The following is a 15,000-nucleotide window of genomic DNA, read 5'->3' as shown; positions in this document are numbered from 1 at the left end:
CTCTCTCCTATGTGGCCAGCAAGCAAGCATCTCCTCACATTGGCTCCTGGGTCCCTTTGACATACCCAGTGGGCTTGGGTGCTTCTGGTGCAGGCAGGTGTTGGGCGGCCCTGTCTCCTCCCTGCCCCACTGTGTCCGGGGCCCTTAGTGGGGGCAGTGGTGTCTCCAGGCCAGCAGCCTGGGTGCTCAGGCCCCCTGACACCCTTTGTAGTAGAGCTTTTGGTCACAAAGAAGTCGTGCAGTGTGAAGACCTCCTGGCTTTGAGTCAGTCATTGGTCTCCACACACCTCAGCTTTCCTGGCACTGTTATCACACCTCGCTCTTTTCCAGTGTGGACACGATTCAAGCTCTACAGTGCACTGAGACCCTGGCCCTTCCACGTGCAACGTTCCCTGGCAGATCTTCTCTCTAAAGAAAATACCTGTGTATTTTCTGTCTATATTCATTTGTTTCTCAATGAGACAAATATTCATTTGTTTCTTAAGCTTTCAGTCATTTGTTGCTCTTTAGAAAGATTTCTCCAGCTCGAAACCCTTAACAGCATGACTGTGTTCTTGGTGAAGGCTGCTGCAGTTTCTTTGGTTTTCTTTGTTGTGCCAACAGTCATAAACATACTTCTCGGACCAGAGGCCTCTTCCTGGAGCGTGCGCTAACTGCGACTGCGGGGCGGTCAGACAAAGCACCCGCCCTCGAGACTCCAGCGTTACTTCTTGGAGGGGAACACTAGCAGTGTCCCCCCCTCTCACTGCCGGGGCCCTGCCCAGGCGCCTCCCAAGCTGTGGCCTTTCCTCCCTGCTCTCGCTGTGACAGAGGCCTCGCCTCGCAGCAGTTCCTCGTATATGACAGGTGGGATCAGGTTTTTAGTTGTTTGTTGTTTCTTTTTGTTTTTATACTTTTTAAAAACCTGTCATCCCAAAGCCACATCTTTATCTGTAAAATTTATTGAATTACCCATCTTTACTCTCACAACGCCACTGCCCTGCTTCTCTTCACGCTTCTCACAGCTCCCTTCACAAACGCACGGGCACGGCATTTGGTGCGTCAGGCTCTGCTCTGTCCTTGCTAATGGTCCGAGGATTCCTTCCGTTGGCTCTACCTATACATACTTAACATGCTTCTCAGTTTTTGCTTTAAAAAATAAGGCACAGGCTAAGCATGGTGGCTCACACTTGTAATCCTAGCACTCTGGGAGGCCAAGGCAGGAGGATTGTTTGAACTCAGGAGTTCGAGACCAGCCTGAGCAAGAGCAAGACCCCATCTCTACTAAAAATAGAAAGAAATTAACTGGATGACTAGAAATATATAGAAAAAATTAGCCCGGCATGTTGGCACATGCCTGTGGTCCCAGCTACTGGGGAGGCTGAGGCAGGAGGATCACTTGAGCCCAGGAGTTTGAGGTTGCTGTGAGCTAGGCTGACACCATGGCACTCTAGCCCAGGCAACAGAGTGAGACTGTCTCAAAAAAAAAAAAATGCACAGTGAATGTCCTTTTCTATGCTTTTGTGGAGTGACTCTAGCTGTTGGTTTTATTCTGGAAGTAGAACTGCTGGACCAAAAGGAATCTGCACTTTTATTTCTTGCTTATTGCACTGACTGGAACTAGAGTCAGCACGCTACAGCCCACAGGGCCCCTGCGTCTGCCTGTGTCATGTGACCTGTAAGCTAAGAATTGCTTTTACATTTTTAAATAGTTGAAAAAATCAAAAGAATGTATTTTGTGACGTGAAAATTGTAAGAATTGAAATTTCATTGTACATGAATAGTTTTATTGGAATATAGCCACACTCCTTCCCTTCCATGTGGTCAGAGCTGAGTATTTGCAACAGACCATGCATGTGCTTGGCACACCACATGCTCAACATGCAGTTGTGACTTGACAGCGTCTCGTCTCGAGTGCCCTGTGCTGTCACTGTTTCAAGACATTTTTATTACCAGTGCATACCCAGAATGTCAAAGCAAGGACAGAGAAAGTGCACTTTACAGTTACCCTTTGAGGCCCACTCTCATTATTGATTATTTCATTGATTATTGATTATTTCATTATTGAACTGTCATTGTGAGTTAGCACAGCATTGTGTTTATCATGCAGTAGTAACAATATAACTACAGGAAAAGAATGCAACAAGTATTGGCATTACCAGACTGAACACCCATTGCAATATTCCCAACTCATGGGAAAGCGATATTTAGAACAACTTAAGAATTTAAAATGGAATATTGCCTCACAGAAGCATTTCTTCCCCCAAAATAAATAATTCTTCCCCAAAATAAAAAATGAGGATGAGGCAGCAATCAAAGTAAGCTTCTGATTGGCTGATTTGTTAGCCAACCAACAAAAGCCATTGACTAATGGTGAGTTGATTAAATCATGTTTGATTGCAGTAACTAAAGAAAAATGTCCTGAGAAAATAAGCTTGTTTGAGGACCATCAGCCTCTGGGTAAGAATAGGTGCTCAGGGAATTGAGGACACTGCAGATGACATCAGTGGCCAGTTAGCAAACAAGGCACATGATTTTAAGTGGTTTTCTAGGCTCTAGGTGTCCCCAGGACTGCTCAGGAGTTGTTTATTCGCAAGGCAGTGCGAAGTTCGAAGTGCCTGCAGTGTCAGCCTTGGTGCTGGTCTCCCTGATACCACCTAAAGTGTTATCTGCTAAGGTGCTTTACAGCCAGTGGTGCTGAAAATATGTGTGGGTCAGAAAAAGACTTGGACATGGGAACTAAATGTGAGTTTGAGAAAAAGAACATTTAAAAAAAATTTAAAAAGAAAAAGACTTGTACAAACTAACAAAGCTTGTGAAAACGTAAGCTGTTCGAAGTTCACTGTCTTATTCATTAGCAGGTACTTTGCAGAGAATACTTTGATCTTTCATGTTATTAAACTAGTACTGTCTATGGTAGATTTCATGTGCTCTTGTGGATGTAACCAATCATCACTTCTATGAATTTTTGTCAGAGTTAGAATCTGAGTAGCCTAATTTTCCCTACCACACAGCATTTTAATGACTTAGCAGTGGTAAAGTTTGTGTGTGTATGTGTTGGTTAGGGGTTTTTTAGTTTTGTTTTTTCTTTTTCTTCCTTTTTTTTTTTCAGCTAAGAGCAGAGATTGTGATTTTTATGAATAAGAAACAGTACCAGCTGGGCGCGGTGGCTCACGCCTGTAATCCTAGCACTTTGGGAGGCCGAGGCGGGCGGATTGCTCAAGGTCAGGAGTTCGAAACCAGCCTGAGCAAGACCCCGTCTCTACCAAAAATAGAAATAAATTAATTGACCAACTAAAAATATATATACAAAAAATTAGCCGGGCATGGTGGCGCATGCCTGTAGTCCCAGCTACTCGGGAGGCTGAGGCAGGAGGATCGCTGAGCCCCAGAGATTGAGGTCGCTGTGAGCCAGGCTGACACCACGGCACTCACTCTAGCCTGGGCAACAAAGTGAGACTCTGTCTCAAAAAAAAAAAAAAAAAAGAAAGAAACAGCACCTTTAACCACTTTTGTCAAACACTGAATAGCATTGGAAGTTAGCTTTTGCTAAAGACTTGATAATATTTTTTAATGACTTCAGTCTAGTATTACAAGGCAAAAACAACAGTCATATGTAAAACGAACAGTGCAGTAAAGTCATTTTAGCAACAACTAATGCCACCTGAATTCCAAGTGCTGTCAGGCTGCTTTATAGACATCCTGTGCTTGCAGAAGTGAGGAGGAGCAGCGTGATCTTTGTTCCTGCACACATTTGTGGCAGGTACATTTCCAAGTTCTAGCAGGGTTTTTTGGACCTCAATGGAAATGCAAAGGAAGTTTCTACATTTCAAAATCCATTTAACTACAGTTGAGGAGTTTCCAACTAACCTTCAATCAGAAGTGATTAATCTGTAATAATGGCACAATAAAAGGCAGATACCAAGAGAAGAATTTAATAAAATTCCACAAATTCATTCTAAGTGATGACTCTCAAAATTATATTCCTCTGGACTGTATCAGTATTTCTGTGTGTAAAAACTCTTTCAAAGATGAAATATATAAAATCTCATCACAGATGAATATTAACAAATGAACATGTACAATCAATTCTGATAACAGGAGCACAACTTTTAACTCCAACTGAACAAATGTTATCCCTCCATTCTTCTTATTCATAAGGCCTGTGTCACAAAAAAATTATGCTTTATCATTACTATATTCTACATTTCATCAATAAAAAATTTTGTGGAAATTTCTTTTCTCTCCTGTTGTGCAAGTACCTATATAATATCTCAGTTTTACAACTTAGCTCATAAAGCTTCAAATATTCACTTTGTGTTCCTTTACAGAAAGAGTTTGCTGGTCCCTGGGCTAGAGCATCCAGTACGATGTTGAGTAGAAGTTGGTGAGAATGGACATCCTTGTTCCTGACCTCACCAAAAAACTGAGTAGGATGTTTGCTGTGGGTTTCTCATCAAGCTGAGGAAGTCCCCGCTTCCTAGTTTGCTGGGAGGTTATCAGGAACGGGTGTTGTCTGGTGCTTTTTCTGTATCTATGGAGATAGTCATGTGGTTTTTCTTTCTCTCTCTTTTTTTGTTTTGCCCTTCAAAATTCAACTTGATCTCCTTTTCAGTTTGTTAATATAGTGAGTTACACTGATAGATTGTAAGCCAGTTCAGTGTTACTTTTTAATTTTTGTAAAAAGTGAGATCATATGATGTCTGTGTTGCATAATCTGCCTTTTCCATAACAGCATATTGTGCTGCTTGCTTTGTGGCAGTAAACACGATCTGTGTCATGTTTGTAAGGGCTACACATAGCATCCCACTGAACAGTATTCTACTGACCCTGCTGTCCTCCCAGGATGCACAAATGTCAGGTTTATCATTTGTCAACTCTGTCAACTCTGGAATGCGGCACTGAGGAGAATTCTGAGGTGCTCTTGGCCTCAGCGAGGAGTCTGCTGTGGCAGAGGTGGCTGGCACGAGCATGGCAGGGCTGTTCTCATTAGCCCAACACCTGTTGTTGGACACGAAGAATCTAAGTTGTTTCTGATTTTTGAGAATTATAGAGAAGGCTTCAATGAATATATGATTCATATCTTCTTATGTACTTACCTGGGTAATTCCTTAGGGGATTATTAGCAGTAGAATTTGGGGGTCAGTGATTAAGTTTTTAAAAATTTTTTTTTTTTGAGACTTGCTCTGTTGCCTAGCTCACAGCAAATTCGGACTCCTGGGCTCAAGCAATCCTTCTGCCTCAGCCTCCCAAGTAGCTGGGACTACAGGCATGCGCCACCATGCCCGGCTAATTTTTTCTATATATTTTCAGTTAGACAATTAATTTCTTTATATTTTTTTTTAGTAGAAACAGGGTCTCACTCTTGCTCAGGCTGGGTTCGAATTCCTGACCTTGAGCGATCCTCCCACCTCGGCCTCCCAGAGTGCTAGGATTACAGGCATGAGCCATTGCACCCCGCCTAAAATATTTTTTTATATGTAATGCCAAATTATTTTCCTGAAAAATTACCCCAATTAACATTTCTATACCTGTATATACCTGACATTGGGTGTTATTATTTTCAATCTTTTTTCATTCTGACAGGTGAAAAATTTTTAAATGGGAATTAATAAAACAAGGTATCTGAAGCTGGGTTGTTCTCCACCTGTGCAGTTGGGTTCCCTCTTTTGCCCTAGAGGCCCTGATAGGAACAGCCTCCTGCTGTCAAGCACTGTATTCCAAGCCTTCATTCCAGAGCTGCCTTTATATAATTGCTGAGGGAAACGTTTCTTCTCACGCTGATCGCAGATCGTGCAGCCTGATCTTGTAGCCTGGCGCACTGTGTTCAGCGCCAGCGCTCCCTCTTGCTCCTCTCGCTCGAGGCCAGTCTGCTCACATCTCTTTGACTCCAGAGGCGTTGCCCTTTTTCTGCCCGAGCTTGTTGCCTTGTACGTCCATTCATTCCTGTGCAGTCGGGTGTCTGCATCGCATCTGTGTGGGCTGGACGTGCCCAGGGCACGTTCATGCTCTCACAGAGCTCATGGATTGCAGGGGAAGACAAACATGCAAGTAAAAAGTTTAATGAAGCGTTACTTGGTCAACTACACATAAGTTATTTTTCAGAGTGATTTTTAGATTATTGGTTCTAACTTTTCTTTGCTACCCACAGTGTGGTCTGAGCAAGGATGTAAGTGGCTGAACTACCGTCTTACAGTCACATAGACAGAGCATTTGTGGAAAGTCAGTTAGCAGCTGTCTTAGTCCCACAGATTCAGTCTTTCCTTAGAACATGCAAGATTCTGGCCTGGTCCTGCTGTCTGTCCCTGGCAGGGCCAGGCTGACACCTGTGCTTGGAGAGCCTCTGGTCTGGCTGGCAGGGCTGCATGCTGGCCTCCTCAGGGTGCGGGTGGCTGAGCTGCTGTACTGGCCAGTGATCTAGACAACAGGCTCGCTGAGGGGAAGCCCGAGGGCCGTTGCAGTGACTTGCTGCCTGTCTTTAATAGGAAACTCGCTCCATGGGGCCTCCCTAGGATCTGTGCAGCTCAACTGTGGGCCATAGACACCAGGCAGCACTCCTGACCCACTGCACAGACATGGGCCCAGAGTCCACAGCTATGACTACCCACCCGTAGGCTGGGAGGTCAGAGTGAACTCAGGCACACAGATGGCAGGCCCCCTGGGACACATGGCCTTGGATTATCCTTGTCCCCCTCAAGCCATCACCCACCTGCAGCCAGTGAGTGCTCTTCTGGGACCCCTCAACTGGGGCCTCGGGTGTCTCTGGGCTGGTGGGGTATGTCATAGCCACAGGGGTGTTCAGAGAACCAGGCGTCACATTTATTGCTGAGCTGCCGGTGTGGGGAGGAGTCCACTGGCTGAACTGCCCGTGGTCAGCCGTGATATCTGACGTGGCACTGGTGCTGCCTTAATGTGTATCACAGCCCAGGTGATGGTGGTTCCATGAGGCTTGTGCACAGCTGAGGAGGTGGTGCCCAGGGGCTCCAGTGCCTGTCCGGCCGTCACACTGGGCCTAGGGCAGGAGGCGTCTGCGGGTACTGTGGCAGTGCACATCCTGCTGTGCCGAGTGGGGCAGCCTTGGAGGAATCACAGTCTGAATCTGTTGTCTTTGTAATCCAAATCTGTAATTTTCTTCATGTGATATTTGTGAACAGAATTTTAATATAATTAATTGCGTACTTGAGATTAAAAGGTTATGTATTGGTCTTTAACAGCGGAAATGAGAAAACAGAGGGAATTCTATCACAAACTGGGCATGGAGGTGCCTGGAGACGTCAAGGGGGAGGCTTGTTCTGCGAAGCAGCACGTGGACCCCCACCGGAATGGTAAGTGCCAGTGCGCTGCCGAGAAGGGCATGTGGCTGCACTCCTTCAGGCCTCCTGAAAGTGCTCCCTGGGGCAGGTCGTCTGTTTTAGAAAGTAGCAAGACGAGGGTGGGGGGGTGGTAAGAGCCTCTGCCCTAAGATGTCCCCTTCACTCCTAGGTTGGGGGCCGGCTGGAGGCGTCCCAGAAAGTACCTGGACTCGGACAAAGTCAGGGGCCAATGGCCTGTGGAACATAGTGGAAGATAAACTTCCTGAGGCTTTTAATTTGGCTTGTCTTTCTGTAAAATGGCAAAATAATAGTTTGGTTTCAGTGTAATGTTAGTAGTATTTTAAAATCTACATGTCACAACAAATTACTCAAATCTGTGAGGCTGTGGCATTTTCCTGGTAGACCACATGCATCCCTAAGGAGTTTGTAGACCACTCTGTATTCCTGACAATCTTGGGGTCCCGGCTGTTGCCACTGAGAAAGCAACCAGCTCTAGTGGCCTTGAAGGTCCCAAGTGCGGCCATGAGAATCGGATAAGAAATGTATCTGGGGGCTGGGCATGGTGGCTCACGCCTGTAATCCTAGCACTCTGGGAGGCCAAATCTAGAGGAGCACTTGAGCTCAGGAGTTTGAGACCAGCCTGAGCAAGAGCGAGACCCCATCTCTACAAAAAAATAGAAAAATTAGCCAGGTGAGGTGGCGTGTACCTGTAGTACCAGCTGCATGGGAGGCTGAGGCAGGAAGATCGCTTGAGCCCAGGAGTTGGAGGTTGCAGTGAGCTATGATGACACTACTGTACTCCAGCCAGGTGACAGAGTGAGGCTATGTCTCGGGAAAAAAAATTAAAAAAAAGAAATGTGTCCGGGAATCAAGGACTCTTGTTCTGTCTTACCTAAGGTGAAGTTTTAATTTGAAAGTAGCATCAGGATAGTAAAATTTCAGGAGTCCGGCTCTGTTGAAGGAGCTAGACTGATATGGTCAGCACGAACAGCCGTGGGCTGCTCTGGCCATCACTGGGCAGTGGAGCTCTCGTGTCCCTCCCATGCGTCCCTCTTCTATGCCCTACAAACCACCTAGCCTGGCTCCTGCTGCTGCGGGGGCCCGCTAACTCAGGGGAGCGCTGGGTTGCAGCAGACATCGTGGGATGCTACTCTTTGGTCCGAAGCCTCTTGGTAGAGTGAGTTTTTGATGGTGTTCTGAGCATAGTGTTTCAAAAAATAGTCTAACTCTTTGGATTTCATGATACAATATTTTCTGTTTGTGCTAAAAGGTGAAACCAAAGCAGATGACAGTTCAAACAAAGAGGCTGCAGAGGAGAAGCCAGAGGAGGACCACGACTACCACAGGAGTGACGAGCAGGTGGGCAGCATCTGCATCTGCAGGGCTCTGAGCTGTCTGTCTCGGTGTTCCCGCCTTCTCGAGGAAGGCAGAGGGGAGAGCTGCTGGGCATTACTTGGTGCCCTCCCTTCCAATACCTTACTTTGTTTTTCTTTCTTCCTTTTCATTACCAAGATAAAGCATACCCAGTTGTGACAGAGCATAGGTCCCTCAACTAAGGCCTCTTTGGTCCCATTCCCAGGTCTTCATGTTCATTGTCTGGTGCCTTTTCTGACGGGTGCATCTCTGTGTCTACAAATATGACATAAAAGAAAGAGAAGCCCAGCACATAAAAAGGAAAGTGAGGCTGTAATCCTAGTACTCTGGGAGGCTGAAGCAGGAGGATTGCTTGAGGTCAGGAGTTCGAGACCACCCTGAGCAAGTGAGACCCCATCTCTACCAAAAATAGAAAAATTAGCTGGGTGTGGTGGTGCACACCTGTATTCCCAGCTACCTGGGAGGCTGGGGCAGGAGAATCGTTTGAGCCCAGAAGTTTGAGGTTGCTGTGAGCTGTGATTATGCCATTGCACTCTAGCCTGGGTGACAGAGCTAGATTCTATCTCAAAAAAAAGGTAAGTGAGAGTGTAGCATTGAGGAACCTCTTCATGTGTCATTTTCTATATTATGAGATGACAAAAGAAAACTTAAAAAGTCACAGAGACGCTGTTAAAGAGTTTGATAAAATTTCATGTCTACAGAACTTTCTAATGTAGTATCTTAATTTAAAAACTATGACAGTCATTATAATACTTTATGATGAAATAGAAGCATTGTCTTATTAAAATGAGAAACAAGAAAATGCCCATTATCAGCAATTCTTCACCATGGTTTTGGAGGGTCTGGCCCATGTTATGGGGAAACAAAGAAACGAGATATGTATGTAAGAAACAAAAATGCCATTATTCTCAGACAATACCATTGCCTTACATGCAATCAACCGGAAAACTGTTAGAATTTATTCCTGCTTGTTAGATGATTAGATCAGCATTTAAGCATCAGAAGGCATGGAGGGGGGATCTTTATTCACATCACTAATAAACTGCAGTCCAGGTGTGGCGGCTCACACCTGTAGTCCCACCTACCCAGGAGGCTGAGGCTGGAGGATTGCTTGAGCCCAGGAGTTGGAGGCTGCAGTGACTTATCTCACCACTGCAGTCCAGCCTGGGCAAGAAAGCGAAACTCCATCTCTGAAAAACAAACAAACAAACAAAAACTTTAAAATGTCCTGTCTTTCTGGATGGAAAGATTGGTGTTAAGATGTCAGTTCTCCCCAAATTAACCTCAATGGTTGTAATCCCAACAGCTGCTCAGAAGTTCATCTGGTAGATGAATGTTTGGCAATAGCCATGAGACCTTTCAACGAAAAGGAAGGTCCTTTGGGGATTGACCATGTTGGAAGACATAATAACTGAAATAGTGCAGTTTTGGTGTAAGAGTAGAATGATAGAATCTTAATTTTTTTAGTTTATACACTCTGTATTATTAAAAAAAAATGCAGTGAGCATTACAGAAATAGACATGGGTCTGTGTGGAAATGTGGGCTGTCATAAAGCCCATTCCAGGTAGGTGGAGAAGAGGGCTGCTGAGCGAAGGGCTCCTCGAGCTGGAAGAGCAGAAACTTTCTTTTTGAATGGCTCCTGGTTTCATCCTTGGTTAGGGTTGCGGTAGGGGTTGTGGTTGGGGTTGGGGTAGGGTTAGGGTTAGGATTGGGGTAGGGTTAGGGTAGGGGGTAGATGTTGGGGTAGGGGTTAGGATTAGAGTAGGGGTAGGGATGGGTAGCAGAGGCATTGTCTGTTGGTTGCTTGTTCCCTCCCAGGAACATACAATTTTCTTTGTGGCATTGATCTCTGTGTCTGTGTACATGCTCTGTCTCCATTGTCCGCCTTTGTTACGTGGACTTAGTACTCCAGCTGTGAGGGGCTGTTTGGGATCATTGAAAGCACAGATTGGCGTCTCCCTTGGGGCTTTCCTGGCTGTGAGGGCTGTGGACCCTGGGGTATCTTGCCACAGGCCTATTACCTCTGATCCAGTTTTCCACAGATTGATGTCCACCTAACATTAATATTTATAAGTTTAATTTCTGTTTGCAGTTTTAAATATTTCTAGGACTTAATTTACTAATTTTTTCCTTTTCTCATTTATCCCAAACATGTCAAAGATTTTTCTATTTTTTTAGTTGTTTTTTTTTAGAGATGGGGTCTCACTCTGTCACCTAGGCTATTGTGCAGTGTGTGACAAGCCACCAGACATTTACCCAAACTCAGGTGATCTGTTGAGTGAATGGATGCTGTCCAGATGTTGTTTAAGCTTTGTTTTGCATGGCCTTAGGCCTGTCATGAGTGGCAGAGGACATCTTCAAGTAGGGAGGGGCCTGACCAGGTGTGCCCGACCTCCCTTCTCATGGCCAGCAACTCAGCTTTAAGGTTTGATGGGATCCTCTTGGCCAAGGGGGGCTGGTCAATTCAGTCAGCTGTTAGCTTAAGATTTTATTTTATTTATTTATTTATTCATTTATTTATTTATTCTTTTTCATCACCCAGGCTAGAGTGTATAGCTCACAGCAACCTCAAACTCCTGGGCTCAAGTGATCATCCTGCCACAGCCTCCCGAGTAGCTGGGACTACTTATGTGTGTCACCACAGCCAGCTAATTTTTCTATTTTTTGTAGAGATGGGTCTCTTACTCAGGCAAGACCTCCTGTCCTCAAGTGATCCTCCTGCCTCAGCTTCCCAAAGTGCTAGGATATTAGCTACTTTCAAAAGAGCCACTTTTTGTTTTCAGTTGATTATTTAATTTCCTTAAATCATATAGTTTGTTTGTTTGCTTGTTTCCTGGCTCCTTGAGTTAAAACCTTTCTTTATATGATCTCGGTCTTTTTAAAAAACCCATTTAAGGCTGTATATTTTCCTGTGGGTTCCTGGCTGCATCCCCCAGACTTTGGTAAATAATATTCTCACGGGCATTCATTTCTAAAGAGGCTATAATTTCATCATATTTCCTTTGTAATCAAGAAGTGTGTTCTCAAATATCCAAGTGAAGCAGCTTGTTTTGGCTCCAATTCGCCTCCAGTTTCTAGTCTTTTTCCCTTAGTGGTCAGCGGGTGCTGCCTACACTGACCTCTGCCTTATGGGATTGAGGTCTTCCTCTGGTTCACTTGAATGCGGATTTTCCAGGGGTGTGGGGACCAGTTTATCCTTTGGCTGGGTTTGGCGGTGAGTGTGGTAGTGACACAGGTGGGAGGGACTCTCCCGCTAACCTCAGGGACCATCATTGCAGGTGGCTCAACCCTGCTCCTCGGTTTCTTCATCTGCCAGGTGGAGGCAGTAATAGCAACTGCCTCTGGGTTTTTATGAGGGGCAGATGATCTGTTTGCAGTGAAGCAAGTGCATGGTAAACCATTCTTCATTCTCTTTATTTTTCTGGTGGCTGCGCTGACATTTTCACATGTTTAGATTTTGTGTCAGTTTGTAGGATCATCTACGTCCATAACTCCTCGGAACAGGACCAGACTCTGACTTTTTTCTGAAAGCTGCTCACACCATCTTCCCAAACTTGTAAGGTCATCTGACACTTTTTCAGGTCATTGTTGGGGATTTTTAATTCTATTTCACGCTATTTTTATTCTAGGAACTACCTCTTACTTTTACTTAGTTTTGATACAGTATTAACAATTGTTTAGATTATATAGGTTTCTATGGGCTTTTTTGGTATCTTTCTCACATGATCTGTGGATTTACCATCTGTCGTCCGTTCTTGTGGGCTGTCTGGCACCCTCGAGTCCCCCGGCGGTGTGGCAGTGATCTGAGTTCTGTGTGGTTCTCTCATATCTGAATGATAATTTGGGTGGACGTAGAATTCTAAATTCAAAATAACTTTGTCTCATAACTTGTAAGGTAAACCCTTCCTATGTTACTCAGATGAATTGATTGAATTACGTTCTTTTTTTTTTGAGACAGAGTCTTGCTTTGTTGCCCAGGCTAGAGTGAGTTCCGTGGCGACAGCCTAGCTCACAGCAACCTCAAACTCCTGGGCTCAAGCAATCCTGCTGCCTCAGCCTCCCGAGTAGCTGGGACTACAGGCATGCGCCACCATGCCCGGCTTATTTTTTCTATATATATTAGTTGGCCAATTAATTTCTTTCTATTTATAGTAAAGATGGGGTCTCGCTCTTGCTCAGGCTGGTTTCTAACTCCTGACCTCGAGCAATCTGCCCGCCACGGCCTCCCAGAGTGCTAGGATTACAGGCGTGGGCCACCATGTCCGGCCAGGAATTACATATTTTTAACACTAAGCATCAAAGAAAACAAGAATGGGCAGGGAAGTGCACACTGCACAGCCCCACGGGCCTGCTTCCGGGCCTGCCCCCGGCTGCACGCCACTGGATGTCCTCCTGTGGGGATGGCTGCTGGCACTGCGTGCGTGGGAGGGTCTGGCCCCTTATGAGCCATACTAGGCTCCAGCACGACTGTGTCATCCAACAGGGGACTTGGTGTGGAGGCTCAGGGTGGCATCTGAATAAGCAGGTTGTCCTTCCTCCAGACCTCTGCCCCCATCTGCTGAGTGCAGCCCCGCCCTGCTCCCCTGCTGCCAGCAGGGGTCTTAGGCACAGACCTCGAGGAACAGACCCCAAGGTGCCAGTGGCCCAGCCAAGTCTTCCTGCTGAGGGAGACACATCGTAAACCACTGAGCAGCACAAAAGCGTGTCATATCTGTGTGCTCAGAACAATGTCTAATAACCCAAAAGTGTTCGAGGTAATTATCATAGTACTTGTTTCTGTGGAAATTCCCTCTGCAGACTGACCCCCATTCTTTATAGGTAAACTGTCCACCTGCTTTGGGACTTTGTGGATTTCTCTTTTTTTTTTTTTTTGAGACAGAGTCTCACTTTGTTGCCCAGGTTAGACTGAGTGCCGTGGCGTCAGCCTGATTCACGGCAACCTCAATCTCCTGGGCTCAAGCAATCCTGCTGCCTCAGCCTCCCAAGTAGCTGGGACTATAGGCATGCACCACCATGCCCGGCTAAATATATATATATATTAGTTGGCCAATTAATTTATGTCTATATATAGTAGAGACAGGGTCTTGCTCTTGCTCAGGCTGGTTTCGAACTCCTGACCTTGAGCAGTCCGCCCGCCTCAGCCTCCCAGAGTGCTAGGATTACAGGCGTGAGCCACCTTACCCAGCCGATTTCTCTGTCTTGGGGTAGAGAGACTCATGGGACTCTGTCTCTTTCGATGTTTTGCTTGTTCTGTCCTGAAGCCCGTGTATTCATCTCTTCCCTGCAGGGACGTTTTTGTATCCTCCTCCTCCCACCCGCTTGGTGACCTCCCTGAGGACCAGAAGACTCTGGGCTTACCGTTCAGATCCCTAACTTGCTTTACAGCTATTTTCATGCTCTTCTTTTTTAAAAATGCAAACCATCAGAATATTTCACTCTAGAATCTTCCTGCAGGCTGACTTCTCCCTGGGAGGCAGCCTGTGGCTCCTGTTCCAGATTTTTCCTCCCTGAACTGTTTTTTCTGGAGACAGGCTTTGGACGGGTATCTTGCTCTATCCTCAGGCGTCCAAGGAAGCTGGGGCTGGAGGACGAGGGGCAAGGCCAGAGCTGCTGTAGAGGGCAGGTCGCTGCGTGCTGTGGGGTCCCAAGTGTCCTGAGCCTTGGGCGTGGGGTGTCATGGTTGAGCGTCCTAAGCTGGCTCTGACCCCTGTGTAGCCTCTTTCTTCAGCTGCAGTGCCTGTGGGTCACTCGCACTGGGTTAAAGCTGGGGTGGAGGCAGGAGGGGCCGGGCCCTGCCAAGTCAGAGCCTGTGTGTGGCTGAGACTCCCGCCAGGGTGACCCCAGAGCCTCACAACGCTGTTAGCTTCACCTCCCCTCAGGCCCCTGAAGGGCCTGCAGATTCTTGATCTCCTTCCGGCTTCAGGGTTTCTGGTCACCTGGTACCTGTCTATCCAGGGCCATTCTTAATCTATTCCTAATGTACCTTTTTACTGTCATTTTGGTAGGCTTCATCCTTGGTTGAACCAAAAGGGGTTTGTGTTTGTGGCACTCCTGGGTGAGCATGGACCCAAGGACTAAACAGAGCTTGCCATTCTCACGTGGGCTTGTGTCGAGTCTGTGGCTCTAAGCAAGAGGAAGCAACACAGGTCTTGCTGCAACTCACTTTTTCCAATCAAAACTATATTTTTGAGATGTGTAATGTAACTGCTTGATGTTAACTGCTGTGTATTATACAGTGCTGTGTAGCACATGTGGCCTACAGCTGCGTCTGTGCCCGTGTACACAGTGGATACTGTTGCACTGTGTAATGTTTACTAAATTTTCTATCTGTTC

The 15,000-nt window shown here is 46.0% G+C and overlaps 1 protein-coding gene across 1 annotated transcript in view; it reads left to right on the top strand.

Moving 5' to 3' along the window:
- PCGF3 (polycomb group ring finger 3) overlaps positions 1 to 15,000 on the top strand; it is a 55,680-nt gene that overhangs the window by 23,109 nt on the left and 17,571 nt on the right. The window contains exons 7-8 of the mRNA XM_012783420.3: positions 7,194 to 7,304; positions 8,563 to 8,651. Of these exons, the coding sequence (XP_012638874.1) occupies positions 7,194 to 7,304; positions 8,563 to 8,651 (200 nt within the window). The remainder of the gene's footprint in view (positions 1 to 7,193; positions 7,305 to 8,562; positions 8,652 to 15,000) is intronic.

Source organism: Microcebus murinus, chromosome 16 (assembly GCF_040939455.1).
Source record: "Microcebus murinus isolate Inina chromosome 16, M.murinus_Inina_mat1.0, whole genome shotgun sequence".
Lineage (NCBI taxonomy): Eukaryota > Metazoa > Chordata > Mammalia > Primates > Cheirogaleidae > Microcebus > Microcebus murinus.
Note: the sequence above shows the minus strand (reverse complement) of the source record. Positions and strands in the feature narration are given on the sequence as shown.